Source organism: Juglans regia, chromosome 7 (genome assembly GCF_001411555.2).
Source record: "Juglans regia cultivar Chandler chromosome 7, Walnut 2.0, whole genome shotgun sequence".
Taxonomy (NCBI): domain Eukaryota; kingdom Viridiplantae; phylum Streptophyta; class Magnoliopsida; order Fagales; family Juglandaceae; genus Juglans; species Juglans regia.
Genome location: NC_049907.1, coordinates 49,975,723 through 50,000,532, shown reverse-complemented (window position 1 = coordinate 50,000,532; position 24,810 = coordinate 49,975,723). Strand labels below are relative to the sequence as shown.

Here is a 24,810-nt window from a genome sequence, read left to right as displayed (position 1 = left end):
TGGCTTTCAAACTAGAGAGAGAAACATGAATTCAACTCATGTACAAATGAAATATCAAGTGGAAGATGGATGACATTAGCACAATATTAGCATTTTTGAGTTGCCTGTAATACAAATTGTGATATGGCTTGTAACACGCACACAACATTGCGCATAGAATTTAATGATAACTAACCATTGAAGGACGATTCAAGGGAAGAACTAATAACAAGAGTATCCAGCAAAGAAAGTATCAATTGCATCTATATTCTATCTGCCAAGGCCCTCTGAGATTGTTTCTAATGGTGTGAGTGAATATACAAGAAAATGAATGTTACACGAAAGTGAGGGTGTTAAGACACTGTACAACCCAGGTGATGACCCACGCACCAACTTCAAAAAGCAGCCTTCCTGCAAACAACATTACGAAAATATCCCAATAAGAAAGAGGTGGGTAACAGGCCAGCTTGAACAGTAGCCCAATACATCAAAATTATGACCGTTCAAAGGCCAGCTGGTGAGCACAGTGCACACCACAAGAGCAACAATTTGAAACGCAGAGTCTGAAAATTTCACCATTAGATATACCAAGATAAGATTGATGAAGCAGATGCAAATTAGTTGAAAATTCCATCGGCAGTTGTACAGTTTTCAAAAAAGACCAGTGGCCAAGCAGCAACATCTCAAAAGGAAAATTAGCTGTTTTCCGTCGCCATGGCCGTGAGGGAACATAAAATACCAAGTGTTTCACCAAACTCTCTTTTATGACATAAATCTACGTATGTAGGTAAGGTATGTATGTACCGTTTACTAGAAATTTAAATGAAAAAACTGTAAGGGCAGGTTTGGGACAACAAACAAAACACAAAATTCTCACCTCATCTTATCTCATCATTACACATTTTTCAAATCTCCATACAAAATATAATAAACAATTCAACTTTTTTAAATCTCAATACACCTTTTTCAAATCCCAAAACAATAATAATATTAAAACTTAATATTTTAAACTTCAAAACAAAACACAAAATTCTCATCTCACCCCCAAACCTACCCTAAGTCCTCTTTGAATTACTTATTAAAAAATGAAAGATCAAACAACTAATGTCTTCTCTTAACAATATCCGAGTTTTAACTGTTCCTGGAAATTAATAAGCATCTTAGACCCCGTTTGGATTGCAAAATGGTCTCATCTCAACATCCAAACACAAATATTTTTCAATTTTCAACTCTTTCATCTAATCATTGTCTAATAATTACAACTTTCTCAAACATTCAAACAAAACACAAAAAATAATTCAACTTTTTCAAATCCCAAAACAAAAATTATATTAAAAAACTATGTTCTAACAATATTTTAACTTTATAATATTTTATTCAATTTTGTCTCTCTTTTCCCAAAATCCCATAAAAAATATTAACTCCAACCACTTCACTACTATTAACAAACTATTTCACTACTATTTACAAATTTTTCATCTCATCTTATCTCAACATCTAAACGAGACCTTACTTCCGCAAATTTAGCATGTTGCTAGTAAAAGTCCAAGAAGAACAATCTTGAAGAAAACCTACTTCACCTATTACAACAAGAATAGATACACCATCATGTGCTTTGGTAACTAGAAGAAATGCATTTAGATGGAGGATGCTTGACACATAGTCATTACCTCAATGATTTTTTACCAGGGAATGTTTATCTTGATGAACAAGAAAGTTGCAGGGAGTTGAGCCAACCTAAGAAACAGAGAAAGAACCAGGGCATTGTATTGCAGAATCTACGCGACTACAACGAACTCAACAATGCAAGAAACTCCATTGGCTCTTCATATTCTTTAACAATCTGCTTATAAACCACATCCAGCATTCAGATTAGAGGGAACTATAAGACACTGCAAGAATACTTCAGCATGAATCTTTATGCCATTGCCTGTCAATGTGTTATGTAGCCAATTTAAATTGGAGTGACATATTTCTTCTCCAAGGCTTAAGCTTATAAAGGATTGAGCCCCAATTGGCTCAAACCCGAAATCTTTCCCACGCACCAATCACAACAGCTTTTACCACAAGGCAAGCAATTAACAATCCATGGGGTCGATAGATAGTTTACCAGTGACAAATAAATTGCTCAAAAAAACTTAACTCACATATGGCACCATTTAGAAGCAACAGTTCTCAGATGTCATTTAAAAACATCCTGACACTTCAAACCAAGGTTTCCTTGAAAGCTCAGAACATGTTATTCTACATCTTTTCATTTAAAAAAAAAAACAATTTTTTCATGTCTAATACCACCTGAGCTAAATCATAAAGGCTTAAAATATAGTTGCTGTCCCACAATACGTCAAAACTTCATATGGAAAACTGACTAATCCATACAAGGCTACAAGCAAATAAAAACCTTGCCTTAAAGTTCTAAGCATTTGAAGATGATAAAAATTATACACAAAACAGAAGAAGAAAATAAAATATAACACCGTAAACGAAGATTTAATACCTTGATAGCGGTGTCTCTCGGAAGACCCATTTGGTTAAGAGCATCACGACCGATTTGTTTCCAGTCAAGCTCTTTTCTATCATCTAACTCTATGTCACTGTCTAATTGAATCTGACTTCCATCATGGTCGAAAGACCTTCCTACCCAAAAATATAATATTCTATTCTCATTTTTGCCTAAATCTGGAGAGAAAATAGCGAAAGCATCTTTAGAATTCATATCAGTTGCACCAAATGTTGCAATCTTTTCTAAACTGGGCCATCGGCATACTAAAGGTTGCATACTGTTACAATGTGCTGACCCACTTTCCTCCATCCCATTTGAAACAGAAGAGCCCAGGTCGTATCCCAGAGGATGTGTTTTCCAGGATGTAGTTAAATCTCCCACCCCATTATCAACAGCATCCTTGAAGTCAACTTTATCTTCTACCCTATCCAGTTCACATGGAGAGCAAGTATTATTGTTCATCCTAACACCGTCCTCTTGATCAGCAATATAACTTGAGGGGGTATATGCCACCCTCATATTATCAGCCATCAATGGCAATTTCAGAGACTTTGATAAGCTACCCCTGCGTTCAGCAAGGGAAGGTGAAAATACTTTAGATTGGACAGAAGAAGTTGATTTAGAACGTGGCTGCGACTTCAAATTAACACCAACAGTTTCTGGACCATTAGAAGTTTTGGATGACAAGAGGGACAAGTTCGAAAAGTTAGGCAAAGTTGAAGATACTGGAAGAGAACACGAAGCCACAGAAGGCGAATCCAGACAGGATTCTGACAAATACTTTGAACTGGCGCCTGAATCTGAACAGATGGAATTTGGAGAGAGATAAGGAGGCGAAGAAGCAGAAGATGAAGATGACAACGACGATGATGAGAATGATGATGAAGGTGACGACGATGACGAGAATGATGATGAAGGTGACGATAAATTTGTAGATGGATGTCCCATCATCCTAGAATCTGAGTAGACCCTTGAGAGGTACAATTTGGGAGCTGCCACAAACTCTTTCATGTCGCCAGATGCAAACTTAAGCCTTGATACACTCCAACTGCTTTCTCTGGCAGGAAGGTGCGTTTCATGTTCATTCTCAGATGATGCAAGTGGAGGCACAAAACCCCCCTTAATAGCTTTCTGGAATATCTCAAAATCAACATTATAGGAGTCCACTTTCCTGTCACCTGTACAAATCTTGACTTTTAATTCCCCAGCCTCTACACCATCGCTCGGTTTCTCCATCAAAGGTAAAAGGTGCTTAAAAGCATCCCAAAAATGAGCCGGTTCCTCTCCTTCCTTTATCATCCTTACTGGCCCTTGCGCTCTCTCATACCGAACGATCTGACATACAGCCCCTCTTGCATCTTTTTCCATGATGGTCTCACAGTTCTTACCAATCCAAACATATATTGCAGAAGGTATATGGACAATAAACGCACCCCTAGAATCCAGTGCAGAAGAGGAAGGATCATTTAACATTTTTGGGACAAGATGCAAAGGATCATAGGACGAGTGTGGGGCCATTCTATACATCCTCAATAAAGAACTCGGGCTAAGTGGGAATGCATGAACTCTCTTTTGGCACTGTAACAATTGGCAAGCAAAACCCATATTTGGATCTGCAATACCCCTCGCTGCCTTGACATACTGAAAAGCATCATCAAAACTCTGTCCTTCTCTCCACATAAGATAAGCAATCACCAAGGATGTGGATCTAGACACCCCTTGGCAACAATGAACAAAAACCCTTCCACCCTGTTCTCTAACATCTTCAAAGTAGTCAAAAACATCATATAAAATGCTAGTAATATCCTCGGATGGACTGTCCTGCAACCACAAAGTTCTGTACATAAAATCATCTTTGAAATACTCAGGACAAACAAAACCTACACAATTCAGAACATGAGTAATCCCATTGTGTTTTAGTATATCCTTATCTTTTGCAACTGCATCCCCACCAAGATATACGTGGTCAGCCACTTTTGAGCACTCCTTGTCAAAGGAAGCGATCTTATCCCTTTTCACAAGCCCGCCATTCTTATCCGGGTTTCGCTCGATTGATGATAAATCAAGCTTCAATCTCTCCCCACTCCCTCTCCCACTTGGTGTAGGTGGTCCTGGCCACTCGCCAATATCATCTGACCCAGCCTTGGGCCATTCATCCAAGCTCCGGCGAGCAATAGCCAATGGCTGTAGTGGCGGTAAACATGACCGAGCTTTGAAATTCTGCTGTGATCGCGGGGTTAATGGAGCAGGAAACCGACGGTTTTGCCCGTTATTGCTTCCTACATTACCATTTGGATCCCCGCATTCTCTCTCTCCAGAATCCGGGTTTTGAGAGGCAACACGGGAAGAGGACCACGATGCCGAGCGCAGAAACATCCTATGGTTGCCAGAAACTTGGCACGGAGCCCGAGAATTACTGGAGGCATCCTCTTTACCCACCATGCCCAGTTCAAGATTCTCTAGCCCAGTGTGAAAACGGAAGTAAACCCAGAAACCTTACTATTCAAACACTATCCTCGATGAGTGAAGCAAGGTGGGGTAAACCAACATGGGAGGAATTAAACCCATATCAGATCAAGCATAAGATGCACACTGCGACAGATAAAACTTGATAGTAAATCAATATTTAGGCAGCAAATTAACAATCAAGCGTAAAATCTAAAAGGGGAAAATTGAAAGGAAATTAACAGAAAAACAATAAACAAGCATTCTGAATTTGGAGAGAGAAGAAAGTGGCAAATATAACGGGCAAAATAGCAAGAAGAAAGCGGAAAACCTAGTCTCAGTCTTGAAGTGAAATGCTTAAACACGAAAAAAAAGACAAAACAAAATGAAATAAATTAAGAAACTCATATCATGAAAGAAACCATAGTGTAAATTTCTAGGGTTTTTGTTTTCTTGTTCTGCTTGTTTTCCTGCTATGCGAAGCTGACAGAGAGAGGAGGATGGATTAGATTTGTGACTTACAGAGTGAGGTACGTAAAGGAAGCCATGAAAAGGACGTAGTTTTGAGAGAGAGACTGGATGTGGGTGCGAGAGACAGAGAGAGCTTCAGAGCAAATAGAGGGAAAAAAGGAGGCAAAGCTGTGTAAAGGGTAGAACGGGGCGAGGTGGGGGGAATAAGGAGTCTCTGCCAATTGTTGCGACTGTGCGTGTGAGAGCCAATTTAAATTGCTTTTTCCTTTGAGTTTCTGTTCACACCCTTAATATATATCATAATTTCATGTTTTGAAAAAGTATATTCTCCTCGAAAATTATGGTTTCTTAAATAAATAAAAAACGTAAATATATCATTTATTTAAATTTATTTTTAAATAAATATTATTAATTAAATAAATATGAAAGGATCATTGGTCACCATTGCTATCGTTTAAGCTTCCTCCCAAGACATAAATGGCATCTCATACCACTGGATTAAATGGAAACCCAATTCAACCCTTTATTTATTTATTTATTTTTATAATAAATACTTCATTAATAATAATAATCATGATACATCAACACAATTCAACTCTTTATTTTTGTCCCTTATTGGCGAGGGTAGATTGGTAGAAGGTAGAATCTATCTTTTTCTTTAAAATGGACCATTTATTTAGGATTCGTTTGGATTTGGAAGCTATCTCAGTTCATATTATTTCATCTTATTATTATAATTTTTTTAAATTTTTATATAAAATATAATAAATAATTCAATTTTTTCAAGTCTCAAAATAATAATAATATTAAAAATTAATATTCTAATAATATTTTATTCAACTCATCTAAAATTTCATCTCATCTCACTATCTAATTTTAGAAGTGCTTAGTTTATATCTGAGTAGAAATAAAATGGCTCAAAAGATTCGAGAGAGAGAGAGAGAGAGAGGTAAACTGAAAAGTTGGCAGAAATCTGTTTTAGCAAATGATATTGAGATAAGATAATAAGATATAGAAGTAAGGTCTGAAACCAAAAAAAAAATAGTGATTGATAGTAGAGGGAGAGAGAACGACATTTTTTGGCAGCATTGAATTATTTATTAGTCTTACATAAGCACTAATTGACTTGATAGTAAACGTTTCAAGAGATATGGATTGACACGAGGAAAAAACACTAAAAAAGACGGTCCCATTTATCTGCAATTCTGACTTATAACGAGGAAAGTGACATTGGATAGACTTAACTCTAATCCTAGTTTCCCAGGTGTACAAATTGCCGGGGAGAAAAAAAAACACTCTATGCCAAAGCTGAACTCATGATCCATGGCCTACATGCTTAAAAAATCTCTGGAATTCACACTTAAATGTACAGCCCGACATGTAAACTGATGTTTGCCATTTGAATAGAGAAGGTGCAAGAGGTGTGTGGTTTGGAATAAAAGGTAAGGATGATGGGAGGGAACACATTTTCAGCACATGTATGACAACACCTCATCATAATATGTTGAATACAAACAAACACTCAAGGTTCGCCTTCACAAGAAAAATAAATAAATAAACTTTCACCAATGGGGATGAGGGTCCTTCATTATGTGCCAGGGCCCAGCATTTTATTAGGAGTAAAGGCACTCATTCAACTTTGAAAGTCTTTTTTCAACACCCTAAAATGCAAGCAAAACAGCAGTGCAGAAGGGGAAATGCAAGACATGGAGCCTTTGCAAACAGGTAACTTGAATGAATGAATGAATTACCTTCAGGGTTTGGCAATAGCCTGTAGCCACATATGCCGGTTTGGTCAGCTCAAGTCAATTTCAATTTGGGGGAGAACCGATTCCGGAAGCATGGAATTGGAACATGAGTTGGGGCCATGCGAGCATCGCATTCATTGTTGTCTGCAGGTCTTTTTCCTGGTTATCTGAAAAGTATGATGGCAGATTAGAATATCTCAACCTAGGTTGTCATCTTTCCTGGGAGTTTCTCTAATTTTAACATGAAAACTCCACCCTCTGCCATAGCACTTTCAGCCTACAAGGAATCAGAACAGACGATATTTGTTCGAAACAAAAAAAGCCAGAAAATTCCCATCCCGAATGAATCAGTGACATTTTTTATGGACGCCCAACATCTTCCATCGTATTTGCAGGGCTACAGTAGAAATATCTACGAGTACACGACTCTGCTCAGGAACTGGTAATTTGAGATGGTAATAAAACTGAATACATCGATTTATTTATTCCAAGTAAAATTACAAAAACAGCATTAACATCATCAATACCACATCACCAGTGACATATTTTTTATTCATTTGACTTCATAGTCATTACTGATCTTAACTCTTACAAGCCAGGGGGCCAGGATTCCAAACCCATCCATATGGGATAACAATTCAACAGCAATTAATTACCATACAGTATGCTGGACTCAAGAAAGGATATTTCCATTTGCTTGCATTCTTTTGAGTACCATGTACAAAGCACAGCCCGAGATGTTTAAACTCGCCTCTTCTCCCGATAGGAATCTTATCGATCAAAGCATGACCCTGGACCACTGGGGGGCTCCGGGCATTCTTGCTAGCCATTGGGGTGGCTTGAACCCCACACCTATTTAAGAGACATTTGAAGTATTGCAACCGGAGTGATGCAGTTGTGGTATATGTCCTCTCTCCTGCCCCACAAGCACCCTATAGGAAACAAAGTGGAGTCAAATGCAATTCTCAAGAGCCAATAATAGCCAAGAAAGTAAAACAAAGGAAATATTCCATCCAATATTAAGACAATCAATATGAGCATCTATAAATTGCAAAAGTTGAAGATAAGAGAAACGATTCGAATGAAAACGTGGGATGAACTTGCGCACCATTGGGCATCGCAGCAAAAACTCAAAACACTGTTGAATAGTAAATCATCTGTCGAGGGTTTGTATCATCAATTACTTGTAAATCTTGACAAGTAATTGATGATTTACTATCCACATATGCATACCTGCAGCTGCTGCAGCTTAAGGTCATAACGTTTGCTGAACAACTGATGTATCAGCTATTTCCACCCCACTTAGTCACTTACAAACTTCTCCTCCAAGCACAAGCTCTTGCTTGGAGGCATCATATATTCCTTCTAGTGGTTCGGCAGTATGGACTCTATCCCAATGGACATCCGGATGGTCAAGATACTAAATGCCTCGACTGCTGAAAAATGCATCTGAAACCCTTTGCAACAGCCTTTGGAGAAACCCCAAGTCCCAACCTGTACCAACATGCAAGATATTTTTAAGTTGACACAACTGGACATTTGGCTTTATGCCAATGTGAAGTTACTGCCAGGAACCACCAGTTATGCACTACATTCTGTGGGTTAAGATTTGCCTCAAATGAATTGAAGGTTTCTCCCCTGAGATGTAAAAATTCAAATACTTTACATGCATTGGTTTGTATAAATGACACTTCCCTTGGGGTTATTTGCAGAACTGTATGGACATTTTTTGCTAAAGACATCTGTAAGCTATGCACAGTGACTTTTCACTTCTCTAAGTATTTTCCATTTCCTTACTTTATGCTCAAATCCTAGGACTTTCCAAACTTTCGACTTGATCCAAACAGAAACATATTACTAGGGTAACATCAAGTTTATATAGCAAGCAATACTTACTGAAAAGATCCACATAGTTTATCACCAAAAACGCCTTAATTACCGTAAATCATCCGAACTGACTTGGAAAGATCCACGTAGTTTACGAGTTCTGCATTTCATTTCCAAATTTTCAATAAACTAGACACTATATAGCTATATCATTTTATATCCAACGCTTATTATATTTATATGAGAAATTATATTTACAGTCGTAAATTATGTAAATAATAAATATTATATAATTATTTTTAAAAAATAAATAAATATAAAATTTATATAAAAATTCTTATTATTTTTTAAAATGATTATGCGGAAAGATCAAATGAGGCCAGGTGGCTGATGAGACGGATGACTATAGCTAACCACCACGAGGGCTGCTTATTTTTTATATAAAATCTATTTTAAAAATTTTTGATTTATAAGTTTTAAGAAATTAAAGTTGGCACTTATGCCACTTAACAGTTTATGATTGGACTGTTCATTTATTTTTTTGTTAACGGTGAAAGACTGAAAAATTAATAGATTATATTATTTTTAAATAACCTGTTATATATCAAAAATTAATAACCAAGACATAATATTAACTCGATTTACGGAATATAAGGCATTTATATAATGTGATACCAAAGTTACTGAATATAAGACATTTATATAAGAGAAATTCTATTCGAGTTCGGTATGAAAATTAGACACAGCACACGTGCCGAATCCGGTTTACCAAACACTTCACGGGTCATCAACAGCTAGGGCACTGCTTCTCTTCTGCTCAATCTCCTTAGGTTCTACGTAGAATTTTCAATACATTTTTTTTTTCCAAATCTTTTGGAGAGAAACCTACGTCTCGCGGTGATGGAGCTTTTCGTGCAGGGAAATATTTTAACTATAAAAAAATTATATAAAAATAATTTAATAAATTAATATGATTTAATATGATTCGTCATATTATAAAATTAATTTTATTATAAATTAAATTTAACAGATCAAATGAAACTACGTTAGTTTATGAGATTATTTTTTGTAATTATTTTGTGGATATAACAATAACTTTGGTTTACGATGAAGTTTCTGTTTCGCGTCGTCTGAGTCTTAAACACATAATAACAGGAATAAAACTATGATGGCGATTGCATACCTATATATGTGTGATGCAAGGCTTATAAATTAATAGTTCTCATGATGCAATACATGAACGAGACGCGAGTAGGAATCACCAAATCCTGATGGGTCCATGAAATTCTATATTTATGATATAGATTATATGATACAAATACACTTATAATTATTTTACAACCTATTTAAAATTAATATATGTAATCATATTATTTTGTCAGAAGTGAATTTTAATTTTATAAATATACCTTCAATTTCATTTGTACAAAGATTATATAATAATCCTAAATTGATCATTTTTCTCCAGAGCATAGCCCATTATCATCCAAAAGCTGCCCCTAAGCTGTGCTGGCCGCCTAACGTTTAGTGTAATTTTTTGTGTGTAATTGACTATTATCGTTGGGCGGTACTGTTGGTGTAATTTTTTTAAAAAATATATAAATTTACTAATAGTCAATTTTTAAATTTTTAAATAAAAATATAAAATATTTGAGCAATCAAAGTAAAGGAACAAAATCACGAGACAAATTAGCATTTTCCTTTTCCAAAATTTGTGTTGTGTTGTCCCGAAAGCTTTAGGCTTGTCGTGTGCACCACCGTAAACCACCACACACAGTGTCTTGCCTTGATTGTTTAACAATCCCTGAGGCTGTGAGCCATCGTGTATATCAACTTGTAAAAGTTAGCCAACCCGTGAGATAAAAAGTCCTTTTGGCACTGCTTCGCCGTGTGTTACAGTTGTGCCGCCACCTTGAGCAACGCCCCTTTCACACAATCTTCCAGAATTATTCTCATTTTCTTGTATGTAATTTTCAAACGCAACTCAAATGATTTAAATTAGCATTGTAATTGACATTTATTTATAAATTGTTGGATTATTGAAATTGGGCCTTGGGCCATTGAAGTGTTGGGTTTTAAATAGAGTTGTTGTTGGAATTGGGCCTTTAGCCGGATTTGGAGGATGGAATTACGAGTGTAATTGTGAAACTGTATATTTGTAAATGGTTGAGATTTTATGTAAATGAGATATTTAATATGTCATCCAATAAATTATTGTCATGCACATTTATCGTCTTAGATAAATTGTGCTATGAAGTTACGTTGTCTATTTTGAAAATTGAGACTGATTATGTGGGAGCGTGTGTATCACGACCCCAAGTCGAGATTGGGCATTATCTCGGTAGAGCTCCTCTGGTTACTCGGGAGCGTAACATACTGGCGTGACGTCCCTTGAGTTGTCGTAGGGTGACGACGGGAACGGACGAGACTGTAACGCTCTCATACCGATTCCGTGACCTTTTGGCTAGCGAGGTTAGATGATGCTTGGCCATGTACACGCTGGACGCGGAACTGGGCATCGCTCGTTACGAAGTCTCATGCACGGAAGTTACTCGTGGTGTGAATATGAATGGTACATGCATAATAAAATAATGGTTATGATCGGGCCAAAATTAGATTTTTGGCGTGAGTAATTAAAAGTGTACTTTTTGGATAAAGAATGTGATTTTGTTTTCTGCATATTTGTTCGTATGGCGACGTATGATTATATTAATGTGTTTTAAATCTCTTGGATGTTGTTTTGGTTAATTACTTCCTGAGATGTCATAATCTCATTGTGGTGTTTAATTTTACGGTTTCGTCTTATGGTGTCGTAGAGTTTGACGCAGAGCCTGAGTATAAACTCGAGGGATCAGCTCCACCTGAGGTTTGAGTTGCTGATATGTTGATCAGCGTTATGGGATTTGTTTCCCTTATGTTATTTATTGTCTTTAATTTATCTGTCAGATGACTGTATAAATCTTGTAATAATATTTTACTATTTTTTAACAATTTTAGTACTTAATAAAAAAAGACATTTTTATTCTCCACTGTAAATTTTATATTGTACACTTATTGTATGTTGTACACACTATGAGCACTGGTCGTTGGGGTGCGTGATCTATGTAGTCATCATCTATATGTCATGAACTCCATAAAAATAACACGTGGGGATCGAGTGCGCCACAAAGTATTAGACACTTTTAATAGTAGTTTAACTCGCACGACAAATGACAAAAATATATGCATGGTGGAGAGAAGATAAGCAGTCATTAAGGCAGAGTGGGATAGAAGTGAACAATTTGCACTTGAGAATAAGAAGTTTGAAGCTAGAATAATGCAATTAGATCTTGCTAGCATGAATGCAAAGCAGCAAGATTATTTCTAACATCTTCAAGATGAAATTTACAAAGCTTCAATTTCTAAGTCAGCAATCACATTTACATCTGAGGACCCTTCCACACCTTTTGGAGGTGTGTATGTTTTTGTCTAGCTTATTTCGACATTGTAATTAACAACAATATATGTTTAACGTACATTTTGTCTAATTTTAATGGCCACCGAGCCACATGTGATAGAAATACATGTGACTGAGCAGCAACTATGTAACAAGATGTGGTTACTCTACTTTTGTTTGGTGATTGTGCATTGTCTTTATTTTTTGTGACGGGCAAATTTTTGTGATAAGTTGATTTTTGTGATGGACTAAAATGTTATGAACAAAATGTAACATTTTGTGATTGCCTATAGTTTAGTTTGATTTTGTGGTGAAAATATATCACCATATGTGCTGATTATGTAAAACCAAATGTGCTGAAGACTAGTGACGATAGTTTTGTGATGTGGAATTGTGGAATGTCCCATAATTGATTTTGTGAGGTTATATGTGTTCTTTTTCCAATTAATGATTGTATCATGAATGTTTGTAGACATCAGTTTCCAATTATTCAAGTTCTTATATATACTCCAAGTCTATTAATTTATTATCTTTATCCATGTCTCTTATAGTAGAATATTAATATTTGTATGTAACTCTTAATTAAAAAAAAAGTTAATAGTAAAAAAATATTATTAAATTGATAAAATATTATTATTATTTTAATTAATAGATGAATAATCGTGAAAATAAATTTTAAGTAGAATAATTAAATATAAAATGATGTGATATTATAAAGATTTATATTTGTATAATCCAATTAGGATCTAATAATATCACGGATATAGACATAGAATCCAATACGAAACACTGGTCCCGGTTCCCAATTCAGACTGGGACCTACCCGCTTCACTTCAAGAACGAGAATCGCGTGGCTCGGGTATTTGAATTTCCGTCCGTCGTTCTCCTCCGCATACCTCAGGCTACATTCGCTTTCACGCAATCCTACCCGTCCACGTGTACAAAATTCCTACACTACTATCACCATCACTTTCACTGCCTCACTAGTCACTAGTGACTGGTCCAATGTTCATCCACAGTTCCACACGTCAACAAATCCGAATAGCCTTATCCACACGCTCCAAATTGCCGTTCAATAACCCACGCTTTTCTATTCTTCACAAGTAAACAGGCGCGTGGATTAGAAGCGAGTCACCTTGTTTGTTTTGTTTTTTTCCTGTATTTTACTGTTTCGTTGTTCTCAATTTTCGTACCCTTTCATATACTTTCCCTGGTTCAAAAATCTCAGATTCTAGCAGCCACATCAGCCGTTTCCATATCTTCCCTGATCGAGTTCTGGGTGGTGGAGAATGTTGGAGCTGGTAACGTCCGAGCAAGACGAGGAGTGCTCGCTCTTGTCTCAGCCCAACAGTGTTGACAGGTCTTGGCGGTTGAACTTCGACGGGTTACAGTTATGCCCAGAGCAGAAGGAGAAAAAGCCTCCTCGTGGACTCCACGACTGCCTTGGGGTTTTAGGTATTTTTACTATTACTTTTAGCTTGTGATCTTTCTCTTTTGATCTGCAATCCCAATATTCTATTCCCATTTGTTTTGTCCGTTGGAAGTTTGCTTATTTTGGTTTTATTTCCATATTGTTATGTTCTCCACAGTATTCTTTTTTTGTATAGGTGTTCTCCACAGTATTATATTGATTGCTTTATTTATCTTTGCATTTACTTTATTCTTGGTTTTCAGGCAGTGGGAATTAATTGATTCTTAGCGTTTCAACTTTCAATATGTATTTAAATGTATATGAACCGGGTGTATGTTGTTATGCATAAAACAAAGGCTGTGGGTGTTTTGAACTTCAGTTTGCTTTACCATACATTATGTGTGGTAGTAGTTGCTTGGGTCGAAGATTGGGAGTATTAGGTGAAAAGCAAACTGACTGTAAAAAGAGCAACTATGTGGCCGAGGGAACATTTGAGTAATTTTTGAAATCTTCCTTGATTGAAGAAGGCTTGGATTTTTATTTTTATTGTTATTCCGGGGTCCTCTTCGCTCTTGAGCTGGTTGGTTGTTTGGCTGTCTCGGGTTCTTCCCGAATGATTGAGATTGTAAGTTATAATCGCACTTTGCCTATCTGTGTATGCGTGTGTTTAGACATGTATGGTACTATATCCTCTATATCACCAAAAGAACGATATTTGGCTCGTAGATCTTATCTTAGAAGCTACTAATGTTGAATAACAGAAATTTTTAACACGTTATAGGTTCGAGAGGTTTAGGCCATGTTTGGATTCCAAGATATTTCTGTTTTCTGGAAAGAAAAAGTTTCATTTTCCAGACAAATGAGGTGGTTTTTGATGTTGAGATGAGTTGAGTCGAGTTGAGTTGTGAATAATAGTATTTTGTGGATCCCATTGAGATGGGTTTAATTTTTTTTAAGTTGAGATGAGTTTAATTTTTTAGGTTGAAATATATGAAGTAGGTTGAGATGAATTTTTTTTTTATAGAAAGTTGAAAAAGTAGTGGATCCCATCAATTATTGATTTGAGATGAGTTGAGTTTGGTTCAACAACCAAATACAACCAATAGAATTGTTGGTGTCCATCTCCCAACAGAACGAAAAAAACCCTTTTCCTCTCTTCAGCTGCCTTGGTTTCCAAGACCCCAAAAAAAAAAAAAAATCTCACAGAAACGAGAAAGATTCCAACACTTTCAACGAACACATAAAAAAAACATACACATCGAAAAGATTCTCTTTTCCCAAACATATTTCTATGGGTTTCACCACTTTCACATACATATAAAAAAATCTCAAAAAAAAAAAAAATCTGGGATTGAAATTTTCCTATCCAGACTCAATAAAAAGCCTTAAAAGTTCAGCATGATAGAATTCAATTATAGTTTCTCTTAAATCATTTTGCATAGAGGTTACAAACTTCCTAGTAAAAGGGTCAGAAGTCACAATTTGCATAGCTTATGTGTCATTGGTTAGTTATAAAACTAACTGAACAAGTGAAGTTGATTAGACTGATTCTTCAAGTAATATAACTCTTAATTGACATTTGGCAGACATCATGTGAATCCCTCTCGATTGTTTTGCTTGGTGGCTTCAGGTCCCGAAGACAATGTGGCTGAGTACTACCAGCAGCAGGTAGAAATGCTCGAGGGATTTAGTGAAATGGATGCCTTAGCGGAGCGTGGTTTTATTCCTGGGATGTCAAAAGTTCGTAAGATCATTACATTTCTAAGTGCTTAAGTTTGTGTTTGTTTATTTTTGGCTCTGGACTTAAAACTGAAATCGGGGTTATTGTTATGGTTTCAGGAAGAGCGAGAAAAGTTGGCTAAAAGTGAAACATTTGCCATTAGAATATCAAATGTTGCAAACATGGTTCTCTTTGCGGCTAAAGTCTATGCATCTGTACAAAGTGGTTCCTTAGCAATCATTGCATCCACTCTGGACTCGCTTCTCGATCTTCTATCTGGTTTCATCCTGTGGTTTACTGCATTCTCCATGCAAACACCAAGCCCATATCAATATCCTATTGGGAAGAAACGCATGCAGCCATTGGTTAGTCATCTACAATTAGGCTTTGTGATAGCCTAATTTTCATGCTTATCAAGTTTATACTGAGCGTGTTTATTTTACTTGTGCACATATGAAATCTATTTGTAGTATTGGGTGCAAAATGAAATGTGAGTGATAGTTTGTGGGCAAAAAAATGTGATTTTCCTTTTTTATTTTTGGTTCTTAAATACGTTTGATATTGAGGTCTATGTTCTTACATGTGTGCCTATATACTTGGTGCATGCTTAAATATTTTGTCTCCTAGAACAACTCCCTAATTGGTTTTGATTATCTGATACTGGGCGGTGCATTCTAAACTAATAACGAGTGTGCTATTTATTGGTGACATCAATCTTTTCCTAGAATGCTTTTTTGAAGCATTTAAAACAGTAGCATGATCTCCCAGTCATTTTATATTCTTCGTACAATTCTAATCAACCTCTCTTTGGAACTACTTCTTCTTCTTCTTTCTTCTTCTTCTTCTTCTTCTTTCTTTCTTTCTTTTTCTTCTTCTTCTTCTCCTCCTTTTTTTTTTTTTTTTCGTATAAGTAAAAAGTACTACTTTCATTTTATTCACTTTGGAACCACCCCCTGCCCGCGCATACAAATGCTAAATATAATAGATTTTGATGTGTTTCAATAACAATTCGTAGGGGATCCTTGTATTTGCCTCTGTCATGGCAACTCTTGGACTGCAGATTATCTTGGAGTCGATGCGCACTCTTTTATCTGATGTAAGTGGGTGTTGTAAAATTCCTAATGTGTTAAAAAGTTCCATTTTCCACAGATATGTTTCACTATGTTTATCAATAAGCTCCGAATTACTGGATATATTTGAGATTGAGAGCATAAATGGTATCTGATGTTACTTCTCAATATTTATGTGCTTCCTAGGAGAATGAGTTCAGCTTGACCAAGAAGCAAGAGCAATGGCTTGTTGGCATTATGCTTTCTGTGACTTTGGTAAAATTCGTTCTGGTCATTTATTGCCGTTCTTTCACTAATGATATTGTCAAAGCTTATGCTCAGGATCACTTTTTTGATGTTATCACCAACATCATTGGACTCATTGCTGCTCTCCTTGCAAATTATATTGATGATTGGCTGGACCCCGTTGGAGCAATCATTGTAAGTACCTTCTCTATATCAAAATTCTGTTTGTTCAACACAGAGTTGTGCTTGCAGACTTGCACAATGCTGAAGGAACTGTTCATACCATTTCTTTTTACATATAAATGAAGCTACTACATCTTGGGTCTTTCTTGGAGTTGGCAATGTTCTACTTAGAGAATTATAGGGAATAGATAAAAGGCTGTCACACATGCACACTTTTCTCTTTTTCTGTTGATCAGTAACTAACCTTTATAATTCTTTTGAAGAAATATGTTTAGAAAACTGTGATAATCTTCTGATTAATATGTCAATTGTAACCATGAAGACTGTTGGATCTCCATCAGATGCTGATTTTGTAACTACATGGTGCTGCTGGCATTTGATTCTTTTCTCTCAGCAGCCTTGCACTTACATATTACTTTGGACTTGCTGCAGCTGGCTATATACACCATCCGTACATGGTCAATGACTGTGTTGGAAAATGTGAACTCCCTTGTGGGAAGATCGGCTGCCCCAGAATATCTACAAAAACTAACGTATCTCTGTTGGAACCACCACAAGGCCATAAGGCATATCGATACGGTCCGGGCTTATACCTTTGGGTCTCACTACTTTGTGGAGGTTGACATAGTCTTGCCAGCAGGCATGCCATTGCAAGAGGCTCATGATATTGGGGAATCCTTACAGGAGAAGCTCGAGCTCCTGCCTGAGATCGAGCGTGCTTTTGTACATCTGGATTACGAGTACACACACAAACCTGAGCATGCTCAGGCACACTCGTAGTACAAAGACTTTATAAATCGTAATGCTTGGGCACACTCAGTCACGAGATCTTGCTGCTAGCTTTAAATGTAAGATATAATTGCTATGGAGGACAATCTGTAACTGCAAGAATGATGCAGGAAAGCCGGTGATGCCTGCTACTGAGTACTAATGGAAATCCTGCACTTATTATAGGAAGGTAAGGTAGCCGGGGAACCAACTTGCCTGGGCAATTGCTTGGCGCCAGTACAACTTGAATTGGACCACAGCATTTTATACATATTAGCTAAATTCTATGATTCAGTGTGGTGGCTGCGGATTGAATGATGGGCCTAAATTCTAATTAAAGCAAGAAAGTTGTTCTTACTTTAGGCTTCTTCCTTTATTCATAATTACGTTCTAATGTTCCTCTCTCGGTAAATATGTTGTGATTTTTTCTCAAAATTCAATATGAAAGTTGCTATGTATCATCATCTTTTTAGTTATTTCATAATCTTTTAATATGGTATTAAATAATATAAAAATATTTTATAGATTTTTATTAATTATTTGATGATACATCAAAGAAAGGATGGTGGCTATTGAATTCACCATTGTTTTAAGTTTCGTAGGCGCAACCCAGCTTGTATTTCTCTTACTGCATGCTTTATTGACTCGTGGGAATGAATCAAGTGATCGTCAATATGATTATAGCTATATGGACCATTAATTCACTGAAAATGATAGAAATACAATTTCTTTTTTGTGACTGCTGAAAAGTTGGTGTGAAGTGATCGCTTAGATTATCGGACGTGTGCTAAAATCAAAGAAAAAAAAAAAAAAGAGGAGGGGAAAATTGTCTCACTGGTCCTGCAAATTCAACTGGGCACGTGCTGTTCTAACGTGCTTTATAGTCAGTCCCACATGGAGCAAAGCTAGAAAGCTCGTCCGGGTGGAGCACTATAAATTAAACTTAGCTAGCCCTTATCAAACTGCCTTAAACTAATGAGTAAGGAAAACAAAGCGAGCGGTGGGAGCCGCTCGCCGCGCCAACAGTAACGTGCGCAAGAATTTTTGGAGGGGTAATAGGCTGGCCAAGCGTTGACGCTGCTTACTTTGCAGAACTCGCTTGTGCGGGCCTCCCATTTACCCAGCCCAAATCCCCATTTTCCAAATACTTGATTGCTTCCTACTTTGGATTTTTCCTTTTTGGGCTATCTCCAAATGCTTAGCTCAAATTCTCTTCTCTGTACCTCTTACTTTTTAACTCTTACCCGAAGTTCTATATTTTTTGGGCTAAAATGTCTAATTCAATTCAGGTGCAGGACATACATATTCTCACCCAGAAACTGGCCCGGAAAGTTGACAGAGGTTTGGATAATAATGTTAGAATATTATATTATTACCTTTCAATATTATTATTATTATTTTATGATTTAAAAAAATTAAATTATTTATCATATTTTATATAGAGATTTAAAAAAGTTATAATGATTAGAGATCAAATCTCGATCCAAATGAGACTTTCGTCTCCTCAATTAATTTGAGGGAGTCTTAGCAATTTTGATTTTTGGATAAATAAAATTATCAAGCATTATAATATCTATTATATTTCTTGCTTGAAAAATCATTTAAGTTTGAATAAGGATTTGAAATATCATTTTTCACTATTATTATTATTATTATTATTATTATTATTTTATAAATTGCTTCGTAACAATTGCAAGGGAGACAGACTAGGCATTGTCATGAACTTAATTACGAGTGCAAAAATAAAACTGAAGGTTTTGTTCCATTGATCCAGGGAAAATATCCCGGCTGGGTCCCCCATTAAGGATGATAATGTTGGGCAGCAGGAATAAGCCTCAAATACATAAATTTCATACAAATCATTTATAAAAAGTGAATCTTATTAATAAATAATATTTTATATATATATATTTTTTAAGTAGAGTCTATTTTTTTATTAGGATGTATATAAAATTTATATATTTGAAATTTATACAAATCATTTATCATTAATAAGAAAGAGAAATAATAGAGTTACTACTCTATAACAACTTGTTTACAATTATTTATTAAAATAATATTATTTTAAATTTTATTTTGACTTTTACTTTAGATTTCAGGAGTTTAAATATAAATTTGTATATTTTAATTTATATATATTTTTATAAATCTATATATATATTATAAATAAAAAATATATATATTTTAATTTGTATACTTTAGATTTTTTTATTATATTTAAATTTGTGTATAAATTATGAATAGGTTATAATCCTATCACCGCTCAATGAGAAATACCAATTACCAAGATCGGTGATTTTCATTTCCTCGCCCGCTTACAAGCGATGTAACATTTTCTGCACGTTTTAGTTTCTTGATTACTGGTAACAGCAATGTCCGTCAAATTCGGCGGCTCTGATCGTCTTTTCCTTTTTTTTTCCTGGTGATTATATTTCGAACAAATTAAATATCTCTTCATTCGGAGATTTCTGCGCTTCTGACGCGGATGGAAGTAATAAAACGAAAAATAAATGAAGAAATTAAGGTTAGGTTTGAATAATGAGATATCTTTAGATATTTTGATAATAATAATAAAAAAAGTAATGGAAGAATATTAAATAATAGTAATGAGTAATAAAAATTAAGTGAATAATAATAATAAAATAAAAAATAATAATAAGATATTATGATAATATCTAAGATATATACTCTGAATATCTAAATTAGACCTAAAACTCAACGGGTGCATTGGGTGGTAGTAATGAGTCATGACGGCCGGCCTTCATAACTAAAGCTCACAAATTCTTATAGATAAATTTCGAAGAAGTCTTTGTAAAAAGTTAATTTCATTTTAAAAAATGTTAAAAAAATTATTTTTTATTAATAAAACTAATTTTTTTACAAATAACTTGTATCGAATTTGTCTATTTGAGATTTTTACTTGACAATATTATTCATTAATTATTCTATCATGTAACAATGAGATGAATGATACATTAGATATATAATAGTGCTAATTTCTGCGATATAGATTATTTTTTTGGATCTAATCAGGGACTTAATTCGATCGATTAATTTTTAAGAGGAATTTTAAGTTTCAAACTAATTTGAATACATATCGTGCACGTATCTTACATGATCAGCAAGCTGTACGACGAAAAATCATAAAATTTAAAATAAAGAGTAATAGTATTGAACTAATTAAAGTCATGGGTTTCATCTGAAATTCCATCTTCATCATATATATATATATTTGTATGTGAGATTTTTCCCAGTTGGTTTCATTAATTCGTGGAGAGTTCAAAAGAAATCGCCCCTCAATCATAAAGTCCTTGAATGGCACTTCAATGGCAAATGTTTACAAAAGAACAAAAAAAAAAAAAATTGGACTAAACTCATGTACTTAGGATATTATGTTAGAATATTACGGCACTTCAAATATATTCATAATATTCTACAAAGTATGCTAATATATAATGTATTCTCTATTATATTTAGTTTATCATACGTATGTCCTATAAAAAAAATAAGTATTTGTGATAGATTATTTACGATAATAATAACTATTTATAATAAAAACATACTCATTTTGATAGGAAATAATCATTCTCGCTAGAAATAACTGATTACAAATAAGTAATTTTTTTGTAATCGTATATAAATCAATCAATATTAATTAATATCATTATAATTTTATTATTTTTCTAGCCTCATTTCACTATAAATATAGATATATGTTATGCAACCAGACACTTCCGAATAACAAAAATATAACCTAAAAAATGTCTCTCTCCTTTTCCCTTCCCTCTTTTTTTTTTTTTTTTTTTTAATATATATTTTATTTTATTTTTACTTTCTGCATCAACAAACCTGCAGTATTCCTAGGCAGCTTCTGGCTCAAACTGGATACTGTTTACTTTCTAAGAAACAAGAGAAGATCATGAAAGGACCGAAGGGATCCACATGCATGAATTTGGTGGCTATTGCATTCAGCCTAATTGCAGATTTCCAGAATTATGCGATGAGTAAACAAATCCGCGCACAGACATACAGAGAGAGACAATATTTCATAATGTTCATTTACGAAGATGCTGATTGTCGTTTAAGTACAAATTAATGCAGAATATTTTTTCTGATTTCATTCGAACCATGTAGCGAGCTGTACATCGATCCAACTCTAGCTAGCAGCACATATATGTAGGATGTTGATTGAGCTTTCAATCATAATACAGCTGTACTCAAAGAGGTATCTTAACGTACGCCAGCAGCCGTGCTTCACAGTGCACAGATGGGTGCCGATTTCTTTGTCCTTTAGGAGCAACATGCAATGATGCTTTATGCATGATTTTCATGTCTCTGGGTACGAATCCAAAATAGGATATCTATCAGCACTTTTTCTGACACCGCAAACAAGATTTAAGGGAGCTCGAAGAATCTGGAAGAAAGAATCCCTAGGCTAAAAAGCACGAATATGCATACGGAGATAGAACATCAACCCTGGCTTCGTGATTGTAAACCAATCTTTATCCGACACGTCATCAAGCTCAATCTAAAATGATATCTGATCATGCATGGCTATTGGTCATGCGTCTTGACATGGCAAAATTAAGCTGAACTGCTAGCTAGCTAGCTAGCTGCTACACCATTGGTTACAACTTACATCATGTACGCATGATCCAACTGATGATCAGTGCTGCAACAAGATGGAGCACATGTGTCAACCACATTTTGTAGGCGAATCTTCTCGACCGAGGATCTAAATTATCATTAAAAGGAAAAACTTAATTAACAAAAATCAATCGATCGGAGATTACGGCCAACAGTGTAAAAGATCGTAATTAATAATACGTACGGCATTCATCTTTACTGATTCTTGCATGGCTTCTTATAATATATCAGGTTCCTGCTCCGACTCGTGTTCGTATGATATCGTAATTGTAAATTAATGATAGGGTTCCAAGTTTCGTTGGCTGAGAGTATATGTATCGGAAGAAAATATCAAGGGGGAAGCAAACAACTCATTTCTTGAGGCACAGTCTATTGCATGCATGTGCCACTAGAACCTATTTGTTCTTTGTTCTTTGTTCTTTTTAATTTATTATCTTCTTTTAGGGAATATGTTGATGGGTACTGGATGATGAACTACAAGAAGAAGAAAAATTAAAAGAAGAAGACAAACTGTCAAGAATTCAGAACAGGACAGAAAGTATGCAATACAGCAAAGGCTGCATGATTAAGTTTGGTTTTCTTTCATATAAACAAAACAAATCAATAATTCAATTATTGGCCATGAAATGCTCAAACCTGCATGCGACCTGCATGTTTTTAGCAACATTCTCTAAGGCACTCACGAATCACAGTCGATTCCTCACCTGTTGGTCCAGTTGATCATTCACCAGCTTGATTACTTCTCGCTCTTTGCCTGTTGCCTGTAATATTTAGCAGTGCTTTGAGCCTTACTCATGAGGTTAGACGTTGTAATTAAGTTTGACGTACGCTAACGGAAGGGACGGTGGATCTGCCGCTTAAGCATTGATTTCTCTCGCTTAATTAGATTATAAAAGATTGATTCTGCCTTCTTCGTAGCAGAGTCAGACAAGACAATGAACATCACTTGCATAGAACTGTAGCAAGCTCGCTAGCTGACACGATCAATTAATCCAAGGGAAGAAAGAGCCATCGATCGAAAGTAGCAGAGTTTGGATCCTATTGGTATATGAGTGATATCCCCACAAGGGTCTGGACCTCTTCATAAAGCTAGACAAGACAATGAGGTAATTACAAGCTTAGTTTATACATTGTGGAGCTCCTAATCAACTGAGAGAAGCCGATCGAGTTTGAAATGGCATGTAGGTGTTGAAGATCGATGTTCTTTGTGAGGGGGGCGTTTCTGGTGTTGGTTCAGACCGCACAAGCCCAATCCACACAGCATGGGTGGGCCTAATTAGGACAGCCCAGTAGGGCAAAATTGGTATGGGATCGAGAATAGGATGGGTCGGGCTGGGCAATCAAGGGCAAGGTTGGCCTAAGAAACCATAAAGAAGAAGTGAGGTAGCACGCGCGTGGCATGGGATTAAGCCAAGAGGTTTGATACTTCTACTGGCTGACAATCTGCACACATAGGGTTAGGGACAATCCGGGCCCTTGGGCACCAACGACTGGATAGACCTGGAAGGTGTGCGTGCCTAACTAAGAGCACGCCGCATTTAATGAAGGACAAAGATGGGCATGCCACGACAATGACCAAGGGTTGTCAGCGGTCGCCAAGATAAGGCATGACCAACTTGTCACATGGCAGGGAGTAGGCAAATTACACGACTTAGGTACAGAGCAACACCACTATGATCAGTCTGTCAAGGGATCGCCACGATCAAACATGGATGGCCTGTCGCATGTCAGGGAGTTAGCAGAGGACACGACCTGGGTACTAAGCAGCACCACCACGATCAGCCTGTCAAGGGATTCCCCCTATCAAGTATAAATATCTTCTCCTCGGGGGCAAAAAACTCTCTACACATACTTTGATGGGAAGCTCACACAAACTCAGAATCTAAATTGACTTAAACATCAAAGATATCTCCATCATTCCAAGCCCTCATTTCCTATTGACACATGAATGGATTAACCTAGTGTGCGGAGTTACTCAGACTATGAAACACGACATCAACATTCTAGACAACAATTATTTCGACAAATCGCTACATGCCAACATGGTATGGGCCAATTTTCTATACTAGCAAACTGAGAAATTGGAAAGACCCCTTCATTTTGAATACTCGAAATAGCCCTTCATTCTCATTGGAAAGACGAAGACATTCCTTTGGTAACATACGTGTCGCCCTGTGGTTCGTGGGGTGCTAGCCAACGAGGGTGACATTTGGCTACATTGGGAGGATAACACGTGCACGTTATGGGTTTGTCCGTTTGGAGGATTTCTACTTGGATGACCCACTTATCACGTGGAAGGATGCAGCCTAATGGCAATCCTACAAGACAAAGAAATGGTCATTTACAAATCTCCTCTAATCTCCTCCCAACCAATTAT

General features: G+C 36.0%; 2 protein-coding genes and 1 non-coding gene across 8 annotated transcripts; 2 read left to right on the top strand and 1 right to left on the bottom strand.

Annotated features, from left to right (window-relative positions):
* Positions 1-47: 47 nt before the first annotated feature.
* Positions 48-5,635, bottom strand: LOC109019146 (protein-tyrosine-phosphatase MKP1-like). Of its 4 annotated transcripts, none has more exons than XM_019001374.2 (4): positions 5,450-5,635; positions 2,477-5,089; positions 1,650-1,822; positions 48-390 (listed from the first exon to the last, which is right to left on the bottom strand). In XM_019001374.2, the coding sequence occupies exons 2-3, from the start codon at positions 4,922-4,924 to the stop codon at positions 1,766-1,768; spliced, it is 2,505 nt and encodes an 834-aa protein (XP_018856919.2). In that variant the 5' UTR covers positions 4,925-5,089; positions 5,450-5,635; the 3' UTR covers positions 48-390; positions 1,650-1,765. The 4 variants fall into 4 exon arrangements, with proteins under 4 accessions (XP_018856919.2, XP_018856918.2, XP_018856920.2 ...); XM_019001373.2 differs by having other exon boundaries at positions 2,477-5,074; XM_019001375.2 differs by having other exon boundaries at positions 2,477-4,992.
* A 7,912-nt stretch (positions 5,636-13,547) lies between these two features.
* LOC109011879 (metal tolerance protein 11) lies at positions 13,548-18,250 on the top strand. 3 transcript variants are annotated; one of them, XM_018993239.2, is made up of 6 exons: positions 13,548-13,864; positions 15,451-15,560; positions 15,660-15,905; positions 16,556-16,636; positions 16,797-17,030; positions 17,451-18,250. In XM_018993239.2, exons 1-6 carry the CDS (start codon positions 13,699-13,701, stop codon positions 17,796-17,798), a joined length of 1,185 nt encoding a protein of 394 aa, XP_018848784.2. In that variant the 5' UTR covers positions 13,548-13,698; the 3' UTR covers positions 17,799-18,250. The 3 variants fall into 3 exon arrangements, with proteins under 3 accessions (XP_018848784.2, XP_018848785.2, XP_018848787.2); XM_018993240.2 differs by having other exon boundaries at positions 13,682-13,864; positions 15,407-15,560; XM_018993242.2 differs by lacking the exon at positions 13,548-13,864 and adding an exon at positions 14,083-14,445.
* A 498-nt stretch (positions 18,251-18,748) lies between these two features.
* LOC118349131 lies at positions 18,749-18,900 on the top strand. The gene has a single exon (XR_004802121.1). It is a non-coding gene; the product is annotated as a U12 minor spliceosomal RNA (small nuclear RNA).
* The last annotated feature ends 5,910 nt before the right edge of the window (positions 18,901-24,810 follow it).